General features: G+C 36.5%; 1 protein-coding gene across 1 annotated transcript; it reads right to left on the bottom strand.

The window, feature by feature from the left end:
* Positions 1-227: 227 nt before the first annotated feature.
* LOC104462388 (cytochrome P450 27C1) lies at positions 228-14,636 on the bottom strand. Its single transcript, XM_010074305.1, has 8 exons — positions 14,450-14,636; positions 12,633-12,832; positions 9,833-10,042; positions 7,939-8,102; positions 5,015-5,181; positions 4,162-4,240; positions 3,069-3,272; positions 228-344 (listed from the first exon to the last, which is right to left on the bottom strand). The coding sequence occupies exons 1-8, from the start codon at positions 14,557-14,559 to the stop codon at positions 228-230; spliced, it is 1,251 nt and encodes a 416-aa protein (XP_010072607.1). The 5' UTR covers positions 14,560-14,636.
* Between the last annotated feature and the right edge of the window lie 3,529 nt (positions 14,637-18,165).

Genomic DNA, 18,165 nt, shown 5'->3' with positions numbered 1-18,165 from the left:
AAGAGAGATTCCCAGTGCAAGGATTTTTTCCAATATATATTTTAATGTGTAATTATCTATTACAGGAGAGGTAAAATCTCTTAGGTACTGCTAGAACTAAGGCAGAACACAATACTTGATCATTTTGCCAGATACCTAGAAACCAGAGGACAAGCATGATTAAACATCCACGAGATGCAAGTCTGTTCCCATGAAAATCACACAAGTATTTCCAAAACATTTGAGTCTCATTTTCTGTCAGAAAATCTCACATTGATGGAGTTTCCAGGAGTCAAAAGTCCATGGGTTTTGGCATGAACTGGTTCGGTTTTGGGCGAAATTTTGATCTCAAAATTCTGAAGCAACTGTGAAGATAAACAGGACAACTATCAGAAAAGCTGCAAATTACAGCTGAAGATTAGATTTTGGAGAAGAGAACGTGACAGACTGTCACAAAAAATTTCTGTTGCCAATTCTGTGGAGCCTGAATGCGACGTTTCCCACTCAGGAAAGAAAATACAGTTCTTACACAAGGTGAAGATGATACTTAAAAATCTTCCCCCTCTGACTGAGGGATGACTGAGCCAGTCCTTTCTGAAGAATTTCCACACAATTAGATTAAACAGTCTGAGCTACCAGAGAAACTAAAGTGTCTTTCAAACCTCGAGAGCTTCCTCTCTATGTTGTTTTTGATTTCACTTCCTTTAATATAAATCAGTATGTGCAATTATAACAAAGCAATAAAAGAGTCCCAATCCCATCGCACACATTTCTCTTCCTGGGCAAAAGGAAACAAAACAAACACGAGACAGGAACTGTCCAGGGCACCAACTGAAACCATTATAATTCAAGGAGTCAAGTATTAGAACCTCTCCTGAACAGGATCACTGTAATTCAATCACACAAATTGTCTATACATTAAACCTCTGTTTCCATATACTTAGTGAAACTGAGGGACTCAGTTGCAAACACAAACCACAGAAATCACGGGCGAAACAAACTTCAAGAGATTTCTCTCACCCGTTTTGAAACTGAACATAGAATATCTCAGCTATTTAAATTTTCAAGAAGGAAACACTTCAACATTCTCAGCTTTTCCTAATATTAAATCTCAAACACTTTTTCCTATAAACTAAGTAATCTTCTCTTATCCTTCTCCTAGTAAGCATGGTGAACAATGCATTCATTTCCTATACATAACTACCTTTTCAGTGTTAGATGTTCGATGAAATTTTCATCTCATTCTTCTCTTTCTCAAGCCTCCCATTCTTGTTATTCTCTGTCTTCCAAATTTCCTCCAATTTTACTATATTGTCTTTAAAATGCAGCACACAGGGTCAGTTGCATATCACTGTCTAGCTGAGGATTCACCAGTGTTTGGTAAGACTGAGTAATTTAGCTCTTCCTTCTGACAAACAATGTTTGTTAATACTGTTAATATATCCAAGAATTACACTGCCTCGTCAGAATTAGCATCATTATTGTTGACTGATTTTTTACTGTATCATTCCAGTCTGTTTCCACAGTACTATTTACCCAGCCAGTTGGTCAGCAATCTGTATTTATGCATTTGATTTCTTCTCAAGAGCAGTAACTTGCAACTGTCCTTAGTGAACAATTTTATGTTGATTCTGGAACATTTCTCCATTTTTTCATAATTATATATTCAAAACCTCTGATTTTAACTTAATTCATGTCAGCTTCATACCCTATGTACACTCTAATTAGTATTTTCTAATCCATCATTTACACTGTTAATGAAAATACCAACCTAAATCAAATGCAGGACAGACTCTTATAGAATTTTAATTAAGCGTTTTTCCAGTTCAACAGCAAATATTTGACAGCTACTGCCTCCAGCTATTTCTTTTTTCCAACCAGTTGTGCATGCATTTTATAGGTACTTCCATCTGGAACAAATTTTATTAATTTAATTGTGAGAACAGTGTATAGGACATGTGAAAATACTTCCTGAAGTCAGAATACATGATTTATTCTACATCCACCACATCAAGTAAGTGATCAAGTCAAAGAAAAAAGTCAAACTGGTCTGACACAATTTCTCATTCATCAGCTCCATGCTTCGTGTGTTTCTATTTTTAAATTACTTAAGTATCATCTTAATGCTTGTAAATAGGTTGTGTGCTATTTTGTTCTAGTTTCTTTCCAGAAAACAAAAGCAGGTTCTCTGTTACTTCCTTGATCCTCCTATTCAAAAAGATGCAAGTATGTTTGTTTTATCCAGCCCCCTGAAAGCTATCTCACTCTGAATTCCAAAAGACAGACTCTAACCATTCAGAGATTGCTCTCGGAGTTTACTGAAGGAAATTCTAAGGCAAATTCAATCAAGCTTTGCTTCGAATACATGTCATGGGTCTAAATATTTTTATAGTTAAGTAACTATAAATAGTTTCCAAATCTTTGAGCTTTGATTGCACTATCTGATCTCAGTATTTGAGTTCAAAGGTGTCTTGTAAATGATAAAAAATGTAACAGCCATTGGGAAAGCTTTCTTTATGATATGAAGCAATGGAAATCAATATATATTACTATGTACTAACTACTTATATAACTGTAAATAATGTATATCTAAAATTATAATAAAGTTAGAAGAAAGAACAAGAAGGGACAGAAAACCACAGAACATAGAAAAATTCTACTATTTGTCGTAACACTGTGGTCAGTACAAGGATATAAGAACTATTTTATGGTTTTTTTAAGTACTGAATTCTTCATAACTAAAATACTGAAACTGAGCAGGTAACCCCTCTAATATACGTTAAGAAAGACTTCCAATTTGCTTACAAAGACCTTGTGTACTAAAACCATATATTTCCTTAGCAGTCTTACCTTTAGTTTTACTTCATTTGTACTATAAAGATTTTTTTCTTCTGCCAATGTAGTTTAACTAGTATGCTACATTTCAAGCATGATTATTTCCAACGTTTTAAGCCTTTGCAGGATGAGCATGCTAGACAACACCCCAAAACAAAGTCTTTGAGCACTGTAAGATATGCAGAAATGGTATACATAGAAAAGAATCATACCAATATATTTTTCTTCTTGTAATGCTGTCACATAGTTCTAACCTGAATCAGTGCAAGATGAATTTCCAGCTCTGCAACTCTTCTTCCTATACAACTTCGAATGCCATAACCAAAGGGGATGGAACCAAAATTGTCTACTCTGTCCAAATTATCTTTCCTCAGCCAGCGTTCAGGTCGGAACTCATTTGCCATCGAGAAATTTTCTTCACTGTATGAAGTAGTATAATGACAGAGTGCCAGCTGTGTCTGAGGAAATAAATGATATTTATATTTAGCTAACTCCAATACACATAACAAAATAAAAAAGCATTTGTAATTACTGTAATTATTGCAATATGAGGTGATAAAAATTAAGTACCTTTGAGTAATTCTAGAAGAAAAAAGTATACCTAGAAAATCAGCCCCCTTTATAAACTGGTCAAACGAAATATTCTTCAAATTGTTTTAAATGTTGCTGGATGCAGTGGGGAAGGAGATGGGAACAAAAGTCACAAGTATTGGGAATTGTCTCAATAAGATAGTGTGACAGAAGGGGAGAAGAGAGATACAATACAATGGAAAAGGAAAAAATGGAGGAATGTGTGGAGAATAATATTTAAACAAGTATATTAAGAATTAAGAATCCTGACTGTTTTAAAGCTATGTTGCTCTAACACAGAAGTGCTGTCATTTAAAATAGAGCCATACAGTTCTATCATGATCTCTGTGTAATCTTTGAATAGTATAAAGGAAAGACTCATAATTTAAAAGGAAATTAAACTCTTCCTACAAAGAGAATTAACAGGCAAAAATTGAAAAACTTCAAGAATAATTAAACTCATGCTTTTCTAATCAAATCGTAACATGGCACAGAGATGTTATTAATAGGCTCCACCCACAAGAATATGAAGAACAAGTCATGATGGTAAATCTGATTAGTAGTGGTTGAGGACCCAAATCTAAAAATAATAGCAACAAGTCAATTATAAAATCCATTTTTGTAATATAAATCAATATTATCGAAATACTTTCTTGTTAATGCTCTAGCTTGCTGAAATCTTTTGAAATCAACGAAGTGTATATATGTTGTAACAGATTATATTTCATACACAAAAATTAAACTGTGTTTTGTGCAGAGGACTTCAATATAACCTACCCCTTTAGGTATCAAGTATCCTCCAATGATCAAATCTTTTTGGGTCACTCTTCCATTTCCTGGCAATACTGGATATAACCTAGAGACAAATATTAATGAGAAGTTCAGCAGTAATAACTAATACAACTTTAAAAGTTTAGGTTCCAGTTTGCATTCACAAATATAAAATACGAATGCAGTGTGCGTTCACAGCATTCAGCAAAAAGATTTTTCAAAAGTAGAGAATACCTCGGAGATTCAAAGACCTGAATCATCTGTGAGAACATGATTAATACCTGAGAAAATGTATTTACCAGTTTTGGCTATATATTTATTTGCTTTACACATGTACAAATATGAAATCAACTGGTCAAGCTGGAGATGTTTTAGCACTACTGGGAGCTGAAAAAGCCTTTTCAATGCCTTCTCTAAAATCTTCTTGCTCCCCTCACCTCCCTATGAACATTTGGTATAAACGTATAAAAAAAGCATGTCACATGCCTTCAATTTAAGTTAAGAAGCTTAAAATTACTGTAGTGGCACTGCAAAGTACGACTTTGCAGTAGTGTATGGGGGAGGAGGTTGTTAACAGTCCATCACACAAGTACTTAAAAGGCAAAAATCAAGCTTTCAAATACCTACCTTAACAGACATGTCCTACAGACTTCTAGCACATTTAAAAACATTAAACATTATATAAACAATCATATTCCATTGCTGGGGCATCCTTGGACACAATACTGCTACAATAAATGAAAGCAGAAGTGGCAAATAGCAGTAACAACTAAATACAAACTTTAGCATGGACTCAATCTATTACAACTACATGGAATTAGATTTTTTTAATTAATGATTGCAGTTGTCTGCTACTTACCTCAACGTTTCTTTCAGCACAGCTCTAATCAAAGGCAATTTTGGGACATCATGAGCAACAGGAACTTGGTCTTTCCCCAGCTTATGAACTATTTCCTCATAAACACGTTGTTGAGCCTCAGGGTGCTTTGCCAACAAGTACGTTGCCCAGGACAATGTAAAAGAAGTCTAAGGAAGAAACCACAATCATCATCATCAAGTCCAACAAGATTAGATTAAAAATAATTTCGAGCCAAGAAAAACAATCAGTTTTCAACTATGTGTTTTGTAAGTTTAAAGTTATAAAACAGACTGGCAATGATTCACATCTGGACTCAATGGGATGTTGTCAGACTTCAACATCCCCTTCTCCATCTCCGTTCTGTATAAAAATCCCCCATGTATCAAAACAGCCCATGTTGATATTTTCCCAGTGAAATATTAAAAAGCAACAGAAAAAACAAACGCAAACAAAACTACAGAACCAGTACTGAAACATAATCACTCTAAACAGCAGTGGATTAAGTTAACTGTTAGTTTTCAACATGTTTCACCTTCCCAACAAAAACATTTCACAGGAAACAAGATAAGAGAATGCTACTTAGGATATTACCAACCCCTTTTAAGCATATGGTGGTCTCCTCAATGCACCCACACAACAGAATTGATATTATCACTGCTAAGTCATCTACGAGGACCTGTGCAAAGCATTTGACACTGTCCTGCATGACATCCTCATCTCTAAATTGAAGAGGCATGGATTTGATGGATGGAGCACTCGGTGGATAAGGAATTGGCTGGATAGTCGCACCCAAAGAGTTGCGGTCAACATCTTGATGTCCAAGTGGACACCACTGACAAGTGTGACAGTGTTTAAGAGAAAAACTGTAACTTCTACCCTAATTTTCTCGAATTATTTTTAAATGCATTTTTTTCAACTTGTATAATGAAGACAGACAACCACTTTCACTTTTTAGGCAGGAAATAATTTTCAGCTTCTCACACATTGGCACAACAAAGCTTAAGGTTCTAAACAATGTATGGGTGAAAAACCCAACTTCTAGAAATGTCTTATTTTGGGCTTACCTTTAAGATCAATTTAGAATGCAAATTCATCATGACGGTGACCTTTTATGTCTTGTCTTCAAACTGGGGTATAATGCTAGAATTCTCAGAACCTTCCTTCTTCCTGTTATCTTGAGTGGCTGTCCCTTGCTAAAATGCAACCCTGCCTTAATCCTCCCAGAGCTCAGAGGATCTGGCAGTTGTGCCAGCTGTATACAGAACATCTCTGATACAAACTCTGTTTCTTCCCAGGTTCCCAGCTCCTTCCTAACCTCTTAAAAACTAGCACTGTTCCAGGGACAGCCAAAATGCTTTGAAGCCAAAAACTGCCTTACAATTTTGTTGGAAGCCTTTATAATCCTCTAAACCTCTTTCATTTTCTGTGATAAAATGAGATCTGAAGTGACAGCAGTAGGGGGAAAAAAGATTCCCTTAATTTCTGTCTTGTACTTGGAAATGAGGAAATCAGAAGTACCGTCCTCTAACAAAATGATTGTTACCAGCTGAGAAAGCTGAGTTAAACGGAAAGAGAAAGTCTTGTTGGCATGAACTTGAACACTGTCCTTTCAGTTTAATGAAAACTCTCTCACACACTAAAAACGGAAAATTAAGGTCAGAAAGATTAGGAAATGAATGGGATGAATAACTGTGTTTTACTTAAGAACCAAACATCAAAAACCTCTCCAAACTCATAAGCCCTTGGGGTATTTAACCAATGGAATAATCATCAGCACATAAATACGCTTTACATATGCTCCTTATTTTGGAATTCAAAAGCATTACTGTTGAGGTTTTCTTAATTTTCTTTAGAAACCTTACAAACTTTCTTGAAAAAAAATAAATCTGTATCTAATTATCCAGAGAGGTTTTTTTAGTTTAAGACTACTTTAGTTTTTTAGTTATTTTAATATTTTCTACTGTAAGACTATTAAACACAGTCCTACTTTCTTTATCAAATTAATATAGATTTCTTTTCAAAATTGCTTATTTACAGTAATTTACAATAATAGTGTTAATTGATATTCTAACTCCATATACACTGTATATACAATAGAATAACTCATTCTTATCTTTTCTAATTCTTCTGATAGTCATGCTGCAGTCAATACTGAGCTACACTGATTTCAGGTGACAGGAATGAAAGCAGAGTAAGATATATACGTGACCTTTAGGTTTCTTCAAATGCTCTAGGTGACAAATCAGAAGAATAAGGAAAGGCAGCCACATAAAATGCTTCACTAGGTGTTAACATACCTCATACACCAGCCTCATTAATGCTGCGCTCCATCACCATGGCTCTTTGCCTCAGACTGACTGTACATTGCCAGCACAAGCATGGGTGGCAAACTTATGCCTTACCCACATTAGTGCTCACCTAAGAACTCCCTCCTAATGGGCTTCAGCACAAACCAGGTATCTGATCCATTATGCGTGTCCCTGTTGATGTAATTGTCCACATATAAAAATCCTTTACCAAATTCTACATATGAGTTTATTGATCAATTTTTTTCACACTAACTTTCAGCAGTCTTTTCTATTGTGGTCTACCTAAAGAAGCACAAATACAAGCCTAATATTTAAGGTAGGAAAACCAAAGGCATGAAATTAGAGTCGAATGTAAAGATAATTGCTCTTTTATCCATGTAACAAACTGTGGAACTGACTCCCAAATGAAGGGTTCCTGTAAATCACAGCTAGAACAGAACACTGACTTCATTCTAGTGAAGTGCTTTAAGAATTTTCTGTCATTTTAAAGATGTAATGACTTAAACGTATCAGAAATTATGTCCTTATAAGCAACATAACCCCCTTGAAGATAGCTGCGAATGGTACTGGTCTACAAAAAACAATTGTGCACAAGAAAAAAGCTAACAAGCTTACTGTGTCCACTCCTGCCAGAAGCATTTCAGTCATATTGGCATAGATCTCTTCCAAAGAAAGTTCCTTACTCACTAGGAGGTATGTAAGTAGCCCACCATTCACAACTTCTCCTTGATCCAGCTGAGATTGAATAGCCTTCAATTTGTTGTCAACATGGATTTGACCTTTGGGATTAAAAAAAAAATGGTTAAGCTTTAATTTTTATTTTTCTGCCAGTTCCATTCAGTAATGACATTGCCCCCTTATGCTACACTACCTAGCCATAAAAACACAAAATATTTGAATCTGTTTTCTCAGGGAAAAGATAAAAGAGTGGTGGTGGAGGTCCTTGGGTACTCACAGCAAGGAAAGACAGCTGACAGGAACCTTGGTATCTCACAGCATGAGAATGGTGAGGGTGAGGAAAGAACACAGGAGGCTATTTTCTGACTGGGAGTGAAGGAAGCTCAAGGTCAAGTTTTTATGCCCACCTGGCTTCTTTTCTGATGACTCTGCAAGAAGTAGTGAACTCTGCAGAGCATGCTGCAAGTCAGCACAGAGCAGCTGCTACAAGAAGTTAGCAGCAAGCCAAAGGTCAAAGCCACATAACTGAATCACACTGAAGACAAAGATGAGGAGCACCAAGTAAAAACAAAAACTGAAAAACTTCAGTGAATGACATTTTGAGCAATTTCACCCACAGTCCCATCTATACTTTAGTGACTACAAACAGCATCTTCAGTGAAACAAGGGCTTTAAAAAGAGGAAGACTCCTCAGAAAGTTAATGCCTCACAGTATGAGCTTATGAAAAAAAAGAACTAGAATCAACATGTTCCTTTACGAAACCCCCACAAACACACATATCCTATACAGTGATTCTCACCATTTAATTCTTTTTTCACAAAGGGATTAAACAAAGAAACAGGATAACAAGTTTCAAGTAGAACAAATTCATCAAGAACAGTTTTTGAGCTGCTGTTAGGAAAAAGCTGAAGTCTGCTGTTGTTCTTAACCCACTAAATATAACAAGAGTGCTTTATAATGGGATTATTCAAAAGTGGTAGTGTAAAAAATATGTGTTTCACAGAAAACACACCTGTATCAGCAATAAATGGATTCCCTAATGCCTACTGTAGGTGCAGATCAACACATATTAAAATGAAGCATATTAGTCATATTAAAAGTTAAGAAACTAAATAATCTAGAGTCAAGAAGACGTACACAGGCCTACCTAGACAGATAGTGCTAATAAAATAAATTTAAAAATGCATGCAGCTGTCTAAGAGGGAGAGGGGAAAAGGGTTCAAGGTTTTTTAAACACTTCAGAATATTAAAAAAATATATTGCAAAGACAACTCGTTCTTCTTACTTACATGAAAGCTGATTGATAAAGTAGCCTGGAATGCTTTATTCACAAAAAAACATATTGTAGCACAGCAGTGTACTTCTATGACAACTTACTTGCTTGTATGTGTATATGTAAACTTCACAAAGAGTTTAATTAATTGCTAGAGTCTCATTTTGTAACTTTCTAGTCAGTTTTAGTTGTGGTTATTTGTCAGAGTGCCTGACTGAAAACTTGCTGAAGTCAACAAAACCACCCTCATTAAAATTTGAGTGGCTTTAGATAAAGCCTTGGCAAAGAACTCGGACCCGGACTGGGCACTGAAACAGATTAAGACAAATAAAGAAACAGCAGCATAAAATAGGGGAATATTTAAAGTGTACTGGTAACATTATTTTTTAGTAGAGTATTTTTTAAAATGGTTCCCTTGGCAAATCTGAGTTTAATCTGAAACTTACTTCTACCACAATGTCTTCTCATAATTTTAGAACAGAAATACAGCAAGTCCTGTTCAAACACACAGAGAACCTGCAGAAATACAGCTGAACTTTTCTACTACTAAATCTTACTAAATTTGAAGAGTCCATCCCAGGATCTGCAGAACTCTCTCCAGGGTTTTGGAATAAGTGGACGAAGCCATTTGGGAATAGCACCTGCATACATAGTGGTCTTAAACATACTAAACATCAACTCCAGAGCCTCAATATATTCAACAGTCTGCTGTGGGACGTTGTTTTCCAGGCAGCCCAACCGGCATTCATACAGAATAGTTGCCACACCTGCACATATGAAATCAAAGAATTTGCTATACACATGCATATATACATATTAATAATTTAAGGAATCAAAATGCTAACATAATGGAACTACTTTCCAAAATGTTTAGTTATTACTGCAGTCAGGAGCCGATAAAACAGAAATTTAAAACACAGTAAAAAATCCCAGCTAAACACTGCAGCGAGACAGTGGCTGCAATGTCAGTAATGCTCACCATGAGGAGAGGGCCAGGAATTCCACCAGAAGTGGAGCAGCCCTCCAGCATGTTTGCTGTGTTTTCATTGCACCACAAATCCTGAGCCTGCCGTGTTGGCCTCTGAACACACAGGGACATGCAAGTCCAAAGACATTTCTGCCAACTGGTGATAGTTCAGGAGTTTCCAGCAATGGCTATGCCTTTCTTCGTCATAAGCTGGTAGCAAATGAATAATGAGTGTGTATAAATGGATAAAGAGCTTACACTCTATACAGAGGTTTCACTGCACACAATGTACTCCATCTGGCCCTGGAGAACAGCATGTGTGTGACACTGTTGCAAAGAACAATATTGACTCCTCTCTCGTTTCTGACTTGCTATAATTTCCTCAGCTGTTTTGTCTGTAGTATTGCAGTGATCCCTACTAAGGAACACCATTTCTGCCCACCCCCCAAAGAACAGTACTTTATTTTATTAAATGATTATTCTTCTTCTGAACTCTGGACCATTTCTTCCATATATCAAGTTAATTCTTACTCATCCCTTAGCTTTTTTTTTTCCTGCAATTTCTCAGCTCAGTTTTTATAAGCATACCCAAATTACCAAATATTAGACAGAACTCAGACAGAAACTGCCCTACCAAAGTTGGCCAAAATGTTGCTCAGTTTGACAGCAAACCATTTCTAATTACTTTCTGAACATAGGTTTCTAGCAATTTTTCCTCCCAGCTTCCAAAATCTAGATCATATGACCCAGTTTATTTATTAAATTATCACATGGTACAGTAACAAAAGCATCCTATTATCAAAATAATTTTATTTAATGGTCTTTCTAAAATCCAGTGCAGTAATTAGGTAATTTAAAAAGGCATTTAGATAATTTCACAAAGCCATTTACATCAAATTAAATGTTTTAAAATAAATTTTGTGCTTTTAAATTCATCCGTTAACAGCTTGTCCACATCTTTCCAGGAAATATGAGAATAACTGTTAACTAGATAATTAGAGTAACTGGTCTATTAGCACTCTAGTCTCTTTTTTTCTCTATTTCTCCTATTAAAAACCGATACAATAGATATGGTGTTTAACCTTGGTCTTGCCCCCCATCAAACTCTCCACAAATTCTCAAGTGTGTGTGTGTGTGTATATGCATATATATACATATACATAAACATAAACCTTTTTAAGAAACTTTTTTTCCCCTGTTCTTTGCTTCATGTTTCTTCTTTATTGACAAAAATAATTTAAAAATCTGGCTATTTTCAACTCACTCTCCCTTCCCTAATTTTCATCCCTGGGGACATACTTTTCTGTGCCTTTTATTTCTCTTGTGCCTCTTTCAGCAACTGCTGGTTCTTATGCATTTTTTTACTCTTTACGTGGTCTTTTCAAAAAACTCTTACACATTGGTTGACAGCGTAAGTTAATTAAAACTGCAATTCCTATAGGAAATAAGCATGTGCCAGGCACAAGGTATAAATGAAAAGCTAAAAGAATGTGAAGAATTTAAACTAACCCATCAGTTAAAGTGAATCTGTAAGCTCAGAGTTTAAAATCCCATAAAATTGGTAACTCTTAGTTGAATTACATTTTTAGATACTATTAATGTGGAACAGACTCAGGTTAGTTTACCAAGCAGCCAGCCAGCCACTTGAAACAGCATCTTCATAGGTGAGCAGTTTGGAAGTTCTTGCAAATCTCAAATTATTCAGCTGCCTGTCAGCAATGAGCACCAATGTTTTTAAAAGACACTACATATAACAAGGTAGGTTGTATGCAGTCAGTTAAAGGAATGCACAAAATACGATCACCATTAGATTTCCATAAGAACACAGGAAACACTGTACTAGCTCTGTCTGGAGTTCCATTTAGCGGTCCCTCATTAATGGTAGCCAGTGACAGATGATTTTAAGGCAGGCATAACAACCCCACAGTTGGCATGTGTAGGCAGGAGAAAGCAGTATCTTTTCCCACGTTAAGCTAATTTAGATACATCCCACAGTGATTCCCCACCTGGAATTTGGCCAGTGTGTTGTTAAATTAACATGTCTTAGAAGTCACACACTGTTAGAATGTCAACACCCTTCTTCTTGAGAAATTAATACAGAAATATGGAGTACTGAAACTGCTCAGGGCCTTGATTGTCCATTTTACCTATATACCAGCATTTACACAGGAATTGTCCCTTATTATTACAAGCTGACACCTCTTTGGACTCTACAATGGAATTCCATGGATATCTATTGCACTAAGTAGGAAGAAACCTGAACACAGAAATCAAACTTCCCTTTTGAGAATAATCACAATGGGGCATGAGTCATTTGACAAAAATGCCTAATCATAAGCACATTGCTTTACATCCATTTTCTTGACAGATGTTATACATCCCAGGCTTACCTTCCATTGAATACTTGAAGAAAAGGTTGTTAACATTGGTCACTGTTTCCCCATCATCCTCTTGACTTCTGAGGGTGTGGATTCTTTTAATTAAGTCTGTGATAACTTCATTGACTCCTTCAGAGTAAACAGCCACATCTTTGGGTTTCAGAATTTTTTGCCTCAGTACACTTCTCATTTTTAGCCATTGTTCCCCCTCCCTAGAAGAAATTATTCACAACGTCTATACACAATTCTCCTTAACAATCTGGGTAAGAGTTCTGCAATTAAACTCTTTATGATTTTTCAACTTAAATGAAAGCAAGTGGTGAAATGAAAATTGTGATAATGTGTATTTGGTATTATGCTCTTACACTTTTATTCTGCATTTATTACAAGTCCTCATTAAATTTCTGGTTTGCAACACGTATGTAACTCTGTAAGTCAGTCTCTGGTCTGAAGTGACTGAACTTGTCCACTCAGTGTTCTGAATTTGACAAGTGTCTCTATATTAGCATTTTAGTAGTAGCTAACATAAAAAATTTGCTAAATTTTCTTATTAAAATTACATTAAATAAATACTTGAATGGATAGTTGGCAAAATTGCTTTTACCTAGAATGGGTACTTAATTACCAAAGGCATCGCATCCAGATCTGACAATTCAACCAATTGAGCTAGTTCCATAAATGCCATTTCTGACAAATCACTTTCAGTTACCCTAGTTCTAAACCTGCGGAGTAATAGGATAGCAGACCTAGCTATAGAGAAACAATTTACAGCTAGATTCTCTTTTAGCTGAGTTATATGTTGAATCTTTGTGCTGAAGACTGAAAATCTGAAATGTAGCATCTGCATGCTTCATACGAGCAGAGTATTTGGGAACAGTGGTTCCAAGGATATCTTTCAATTCCTTATGAAGACAGGCAATTGTCTTCTATGTGTTTATTTTAAATCGTTATGTAAGTATTTCCCATTAAATTTCACCTGGAGCAATGCTGCTGCAAGGTACAGGAACTTATTGTCCAGCAAAATAATTTAATCTCTTTAACAGACATTTTCTGACTATCTCTTAAGATCTCATTTCACAAAATATCAAGGAACTGTTAGTTTGACTCTGAACTGCAGCTTAAGATTTGAGTCTGCAGTGCAATACATGATGCTTTTTGCTACCATGAAAGAAACAGACTGTCCGTGACTCAGGAAATTAGTTTTCTTCTAAATAAACATTCTATGGCAGTGCGGACTGTGAGTAGTTCCCAGTGGCAATTAACCACACCACATGCACTGCCAGTTTATGCAAGTTTTACAGACAGATAACTCTCCCAGAATCAGTCAAGTACAAAAATATCTGCATGGGGATGCACTACAGTGTGAATTTACCATACAGTGACTTCTCTGCATTCATCTACTGAGGGGACACTTTGGTGAACAACAAAAATAAAGCCAACCTGAGCCAACAAGCCCACACAGCACACTGACACCTGGATGCAACAGTCTAGATCTGAAGCAATAAAACCACATTTGCGCAGTGCTGTGCCAAAGTTAGTAAGCCCCCTAATTCTGCAATAGTGCTTCCAGATAAGTGAATCAGCTCAGACATCTCTAGTTGATGCACATTCTCCAAGATTGTTTTTATGCAAGGCAGCTTACTCCACAAACTGTGCATCATTTTCAGCAGAACAGACGATTCACCATAAACTCCTACTCTCTTCCCCTCACTAGACACAAACTTCCCCAGACAGAAAAGCCTGAATTCCCAGATGACGTGTTCAGTCGTTCAGAAAATCATCAAGCTTTTACAAGAAAACTTAGAAAATGAAGGAGTAACAACACTTACGCAGAAATAAGTCCTGTGGCTCTCCCTCGTAAGTCTCTGTATTCCTGCCAGGATTCCATGTTAGCTCTTTGTGGTGCTCTACCTTCTGCCCGGAGGACCTGAGCAACCATATCTCGATCTGCAATGGATACAACAAACTGGGGACCAAAGTGAGACTTGAAGATCTTTCCATATTCCTGAGTGTGTTTTTGCTACAGTATCACCAACAAAGAGAAACAGAAGTAAAGTATTACTAAGGAAAAATAACACAAAAAGAAACTGACAATTTGTCATACAGTGAATCAATCACATTTAGAACCTGATCTCCAGCCTTCCAGTCAAGGAACGGTTTGAAATGTCAGGAGAAAGCAGCTAAGCATTACGGTGAAATATTCACAAGGCAAACAGAGAGGTCACACTGCTCGGGACCTCTGACTGAAAAGACCCAAAGCTCTACGGCACAAAGCATGAGTGAAACCAAACACTGAGAAGATGAAAGGACTTGGGGCACTTAAAAACACATCTCGTCAGATCAAACAGGTTAGAAAGAATGTCTGAAAAATGAAAAACATAGAGGTAAATAGGGTGAAATTAACAGTATAATACAAAGATACAATAATTTACTTTTAATGTCTTTTGTAAATACTTACTCTATCATTTTATTCTTTACAAAAAACTACTTTTAAGTTTCTCACACCTAACCAAGGACGATGATAGCATAGCAGCCTAGTGAGAAAACGCATTTTGGGACAGCATCATCACCAGTGAACTTCAGAATGACATGTTAATTTGCAAAAGGAAGGAAAAGTTGAGGTCTTATTCCTTCAGTGAGGTTAATTTAGTGGCTGATCCATAAGTTGCATGATTCAAGCTGGAGACAAGCAACAGGCAACTAAGAAAGAGGATTGGAAAACATTGAATTATGTATAAAAAGAAACCCAAAGTTTTCCAGTAAGATTGCACTATACCATGACATCTTACTGATTATTTCAAACAAATTTAATTCTGACGTGGTCGTGAAATAAAACACCCAACTTCCAGGAATTCACATGGAGCAGAGTACATCACCATTTTAGGGGAAAAAAAACCAAAACTGCAAAGGAGTTGTTAAAGAGATGTTATTGGGATCTCATATTGAAGAAATCCTTAAATTTTAAAGCCTTTATTTCAGGTTAAAGTAGCAAGAAAAGTTAGACTGACCAACGTTTAACTTTGAGGTGTTAACTGAATCTAAAGACATCTGCTTGCAGAGTTATGTTTATTATACATCAAAGAAGTTTGATACAGCTACACTAGTGAAAGTCTAATGTTGACCCAAGATTGATTTATGAGAAATATTTTTTAATCAGTCTTTATTACAGAGATGAATTGTTTAATTGCCAACAATAAGTTTAAGATACATGAATCACTCTTCAGCATATGGTACCAAATGCTTACAGAAAATGTAACTCGTTTTGCCTCCTTTCCAAACAAAACAAGAGTTGTGCAATTGTGGTCTCTGCAAGGCTCCTGTTAACTACTTCTGGAACGCAATGGCCATGTTCAGTCAAGTTTAACAGAGAGTTAAAGGGCTCCTTCAATTATATTCTTACCATTTCCAAAAGTTAGCATCTGGATTCAAATGAAACACATGTATCAGCCATCCTGATGAGGGGAACGCTACAGCAGGAACTTAACTGTTATCATTTCTGCTTGGTCTGCTGCTAACCCGTGCAGACCAATGTACGAACAAGAGTCCCAAAACCCAAACTATCTCTCGCCCTGGAGACACTTTAGGGATATTGAAACTGAACTTGGAGACACTTGAGAGCATGAGTCTTTAAAGGAAGGCATCAATGAGATGGGAGATAAATGCTGCAAGGAAAAGGCAGTGGGTGAGAGGGGTACAGGTCACCAGTCACAGAAAAACAGGTTCAACAAATTTTGCTATTAATGAAGCACCTTGTTTTTTTCCACTGATGATGAGGTTTACATGGAAGGATAAACTTCAACAGAAAATAAATCAAGTGTCAAACCATCCAATCAAATAAATATTTGTTTTAAACCATTAACAGACAAGGACAAGGTATTTGGACATCTCTTGCTTTCAACAAAATTATCTTCAGTGTATCAACTTCATGTTTAAAGAAATGCCTGGAATTTCTCTTCCATATTTTCTATCACAGCATAGGTTTTCTTTCCCTTGTTTCAAACCTTCAAAATATTACACTTTCACATCTCACATACCACTCTCACAGCAGACATTCTTTCACACATCATAAATTCAAGCTGCCAGCATCCAAACCCTCCCCCCTCACCTTTCTTTTCTTCATGCTTGCGTAGTACTGATGAGACAAAAGAGATCTAACCCCATCAAAATAAAAATACTTTCCCTTTGTCATAACTGCTGTAGGCATCACTGCTTTGGCCAGGACTAACTGGAATCATGTTACTGAGAACAGAACCTCCTTTGTGAAAAAGCACTCGGCTTGCCCACCCCTCCTGCATATAGCCTACGAATATTTGTGTGCGCTGAAGGACACCGTTTAAGTAGCTGTGCTGGTTACAAAAGGGTTTCAGATTAATTCATTCCTGATGTTCATTGTATTGTTAAATTTAACAGACTGTTATTAATCCAGTTAGTGCCTATTCACATCCAGTGTGTACGCAAATTGGGCATCCATGATTTTTGAAGTAATTTTTGAGACATTAAACAGAATAAAAGCTAGTATGACTTCACAGCTTATCCTTCCTCCCATTTTCCTTTCTATGAATAACATTCACTAAAGAATAAAATATCTGTATCAGCTAGTGGTAGTGAAAAGCATATGCTATTTAAGTTGCCTTGTATTCCTTTCAATATTTTGAATAATTTTCACTGTTTTGACAGTGAAAGAACTTGAATTCAATGGTAGCATTTTTTTAGTGTTATAAGACTATGCTGAGTGCTTCTCCAATTCTGTACTCCACCACAGAGGTAGAGGAAAAAAGAAATATAATGCAACAAAAAGATTTAGCCATCATGAGGTTTCATCTGCACGTGTCTTGGCTAGGAAGCAATTAAGTCAAGCAATTCATCATTAGCAATCTAGTTTGGCTGACACCAAACACAGATTAGACTGAGAAACCTAACACTTCTTTCTGGAAATCTAAATGGTAAATACAACAAAGCCAGACAAGACCAAGCAACTTACGCGACCTTATTTTTTTTTTTTTTTCTGTTGTTTTTACACCCTTTGTAAATCCTAACTTCAGAGTTTTGATCCTCATTCAAAGGTCTGTCCTGTTCTCTTTGGTTTCCCTTTTCAGTTTTTACTTCTCCCTCTTTAATTTTTCTTCTATTTCAGAGATTTTCGGGCAGTGAACCTCCCACGGTTGGCAGTGAATCCCCTTCCTAGAGATCCCAGAAAGGTCAACATGAAAAGCAAAGCACTAAGTGTCACATTTGAGGTATTCCCAAAGAGATCTGTACTGCCAGTGGAAAGCGTTACGGACCCATAACTGGAAAGGTTGAGAAGCAGTGCTTTACTCTCTCAAACACAAACGCTCACTTCAGCATCAGCTGGACTGCGTGGGGAAAGGGCTCCAGGAGATGCACGGTGACTTTTTAGGCATGAAACCTACATGTTTCGCCAGGCAACTAAAAATAAATTGATCTCTGGATAGAGCAGCGTTTACGGTAAGCCAGTTGCCCATGCCAACATCCAGGACAGGCGGAAGGACACCCATCCACCAGTTCCCGCTCCAAAGCCGGGATA

The sequence above is a fragment of the Pterocles gutturalis genome, unplaced genomic scaffold (genome assembly GCF_000699245.1).
Source record: "Pterocles gutturalis isolate BGI_N339 unplaced genomic scaffold, ASM69924v1 scaffold15622, whole genome shotgun sequence".
Lineage (NCBI taxonomy): Eukaryota > Metazoa > Chordata > Aves > Pterocliformes > Pteroclidae > Pterocles > Pterocles gutturalis.
This window is presented reverse-complemented; position numbering and strand designations above follow the sequence as displayed.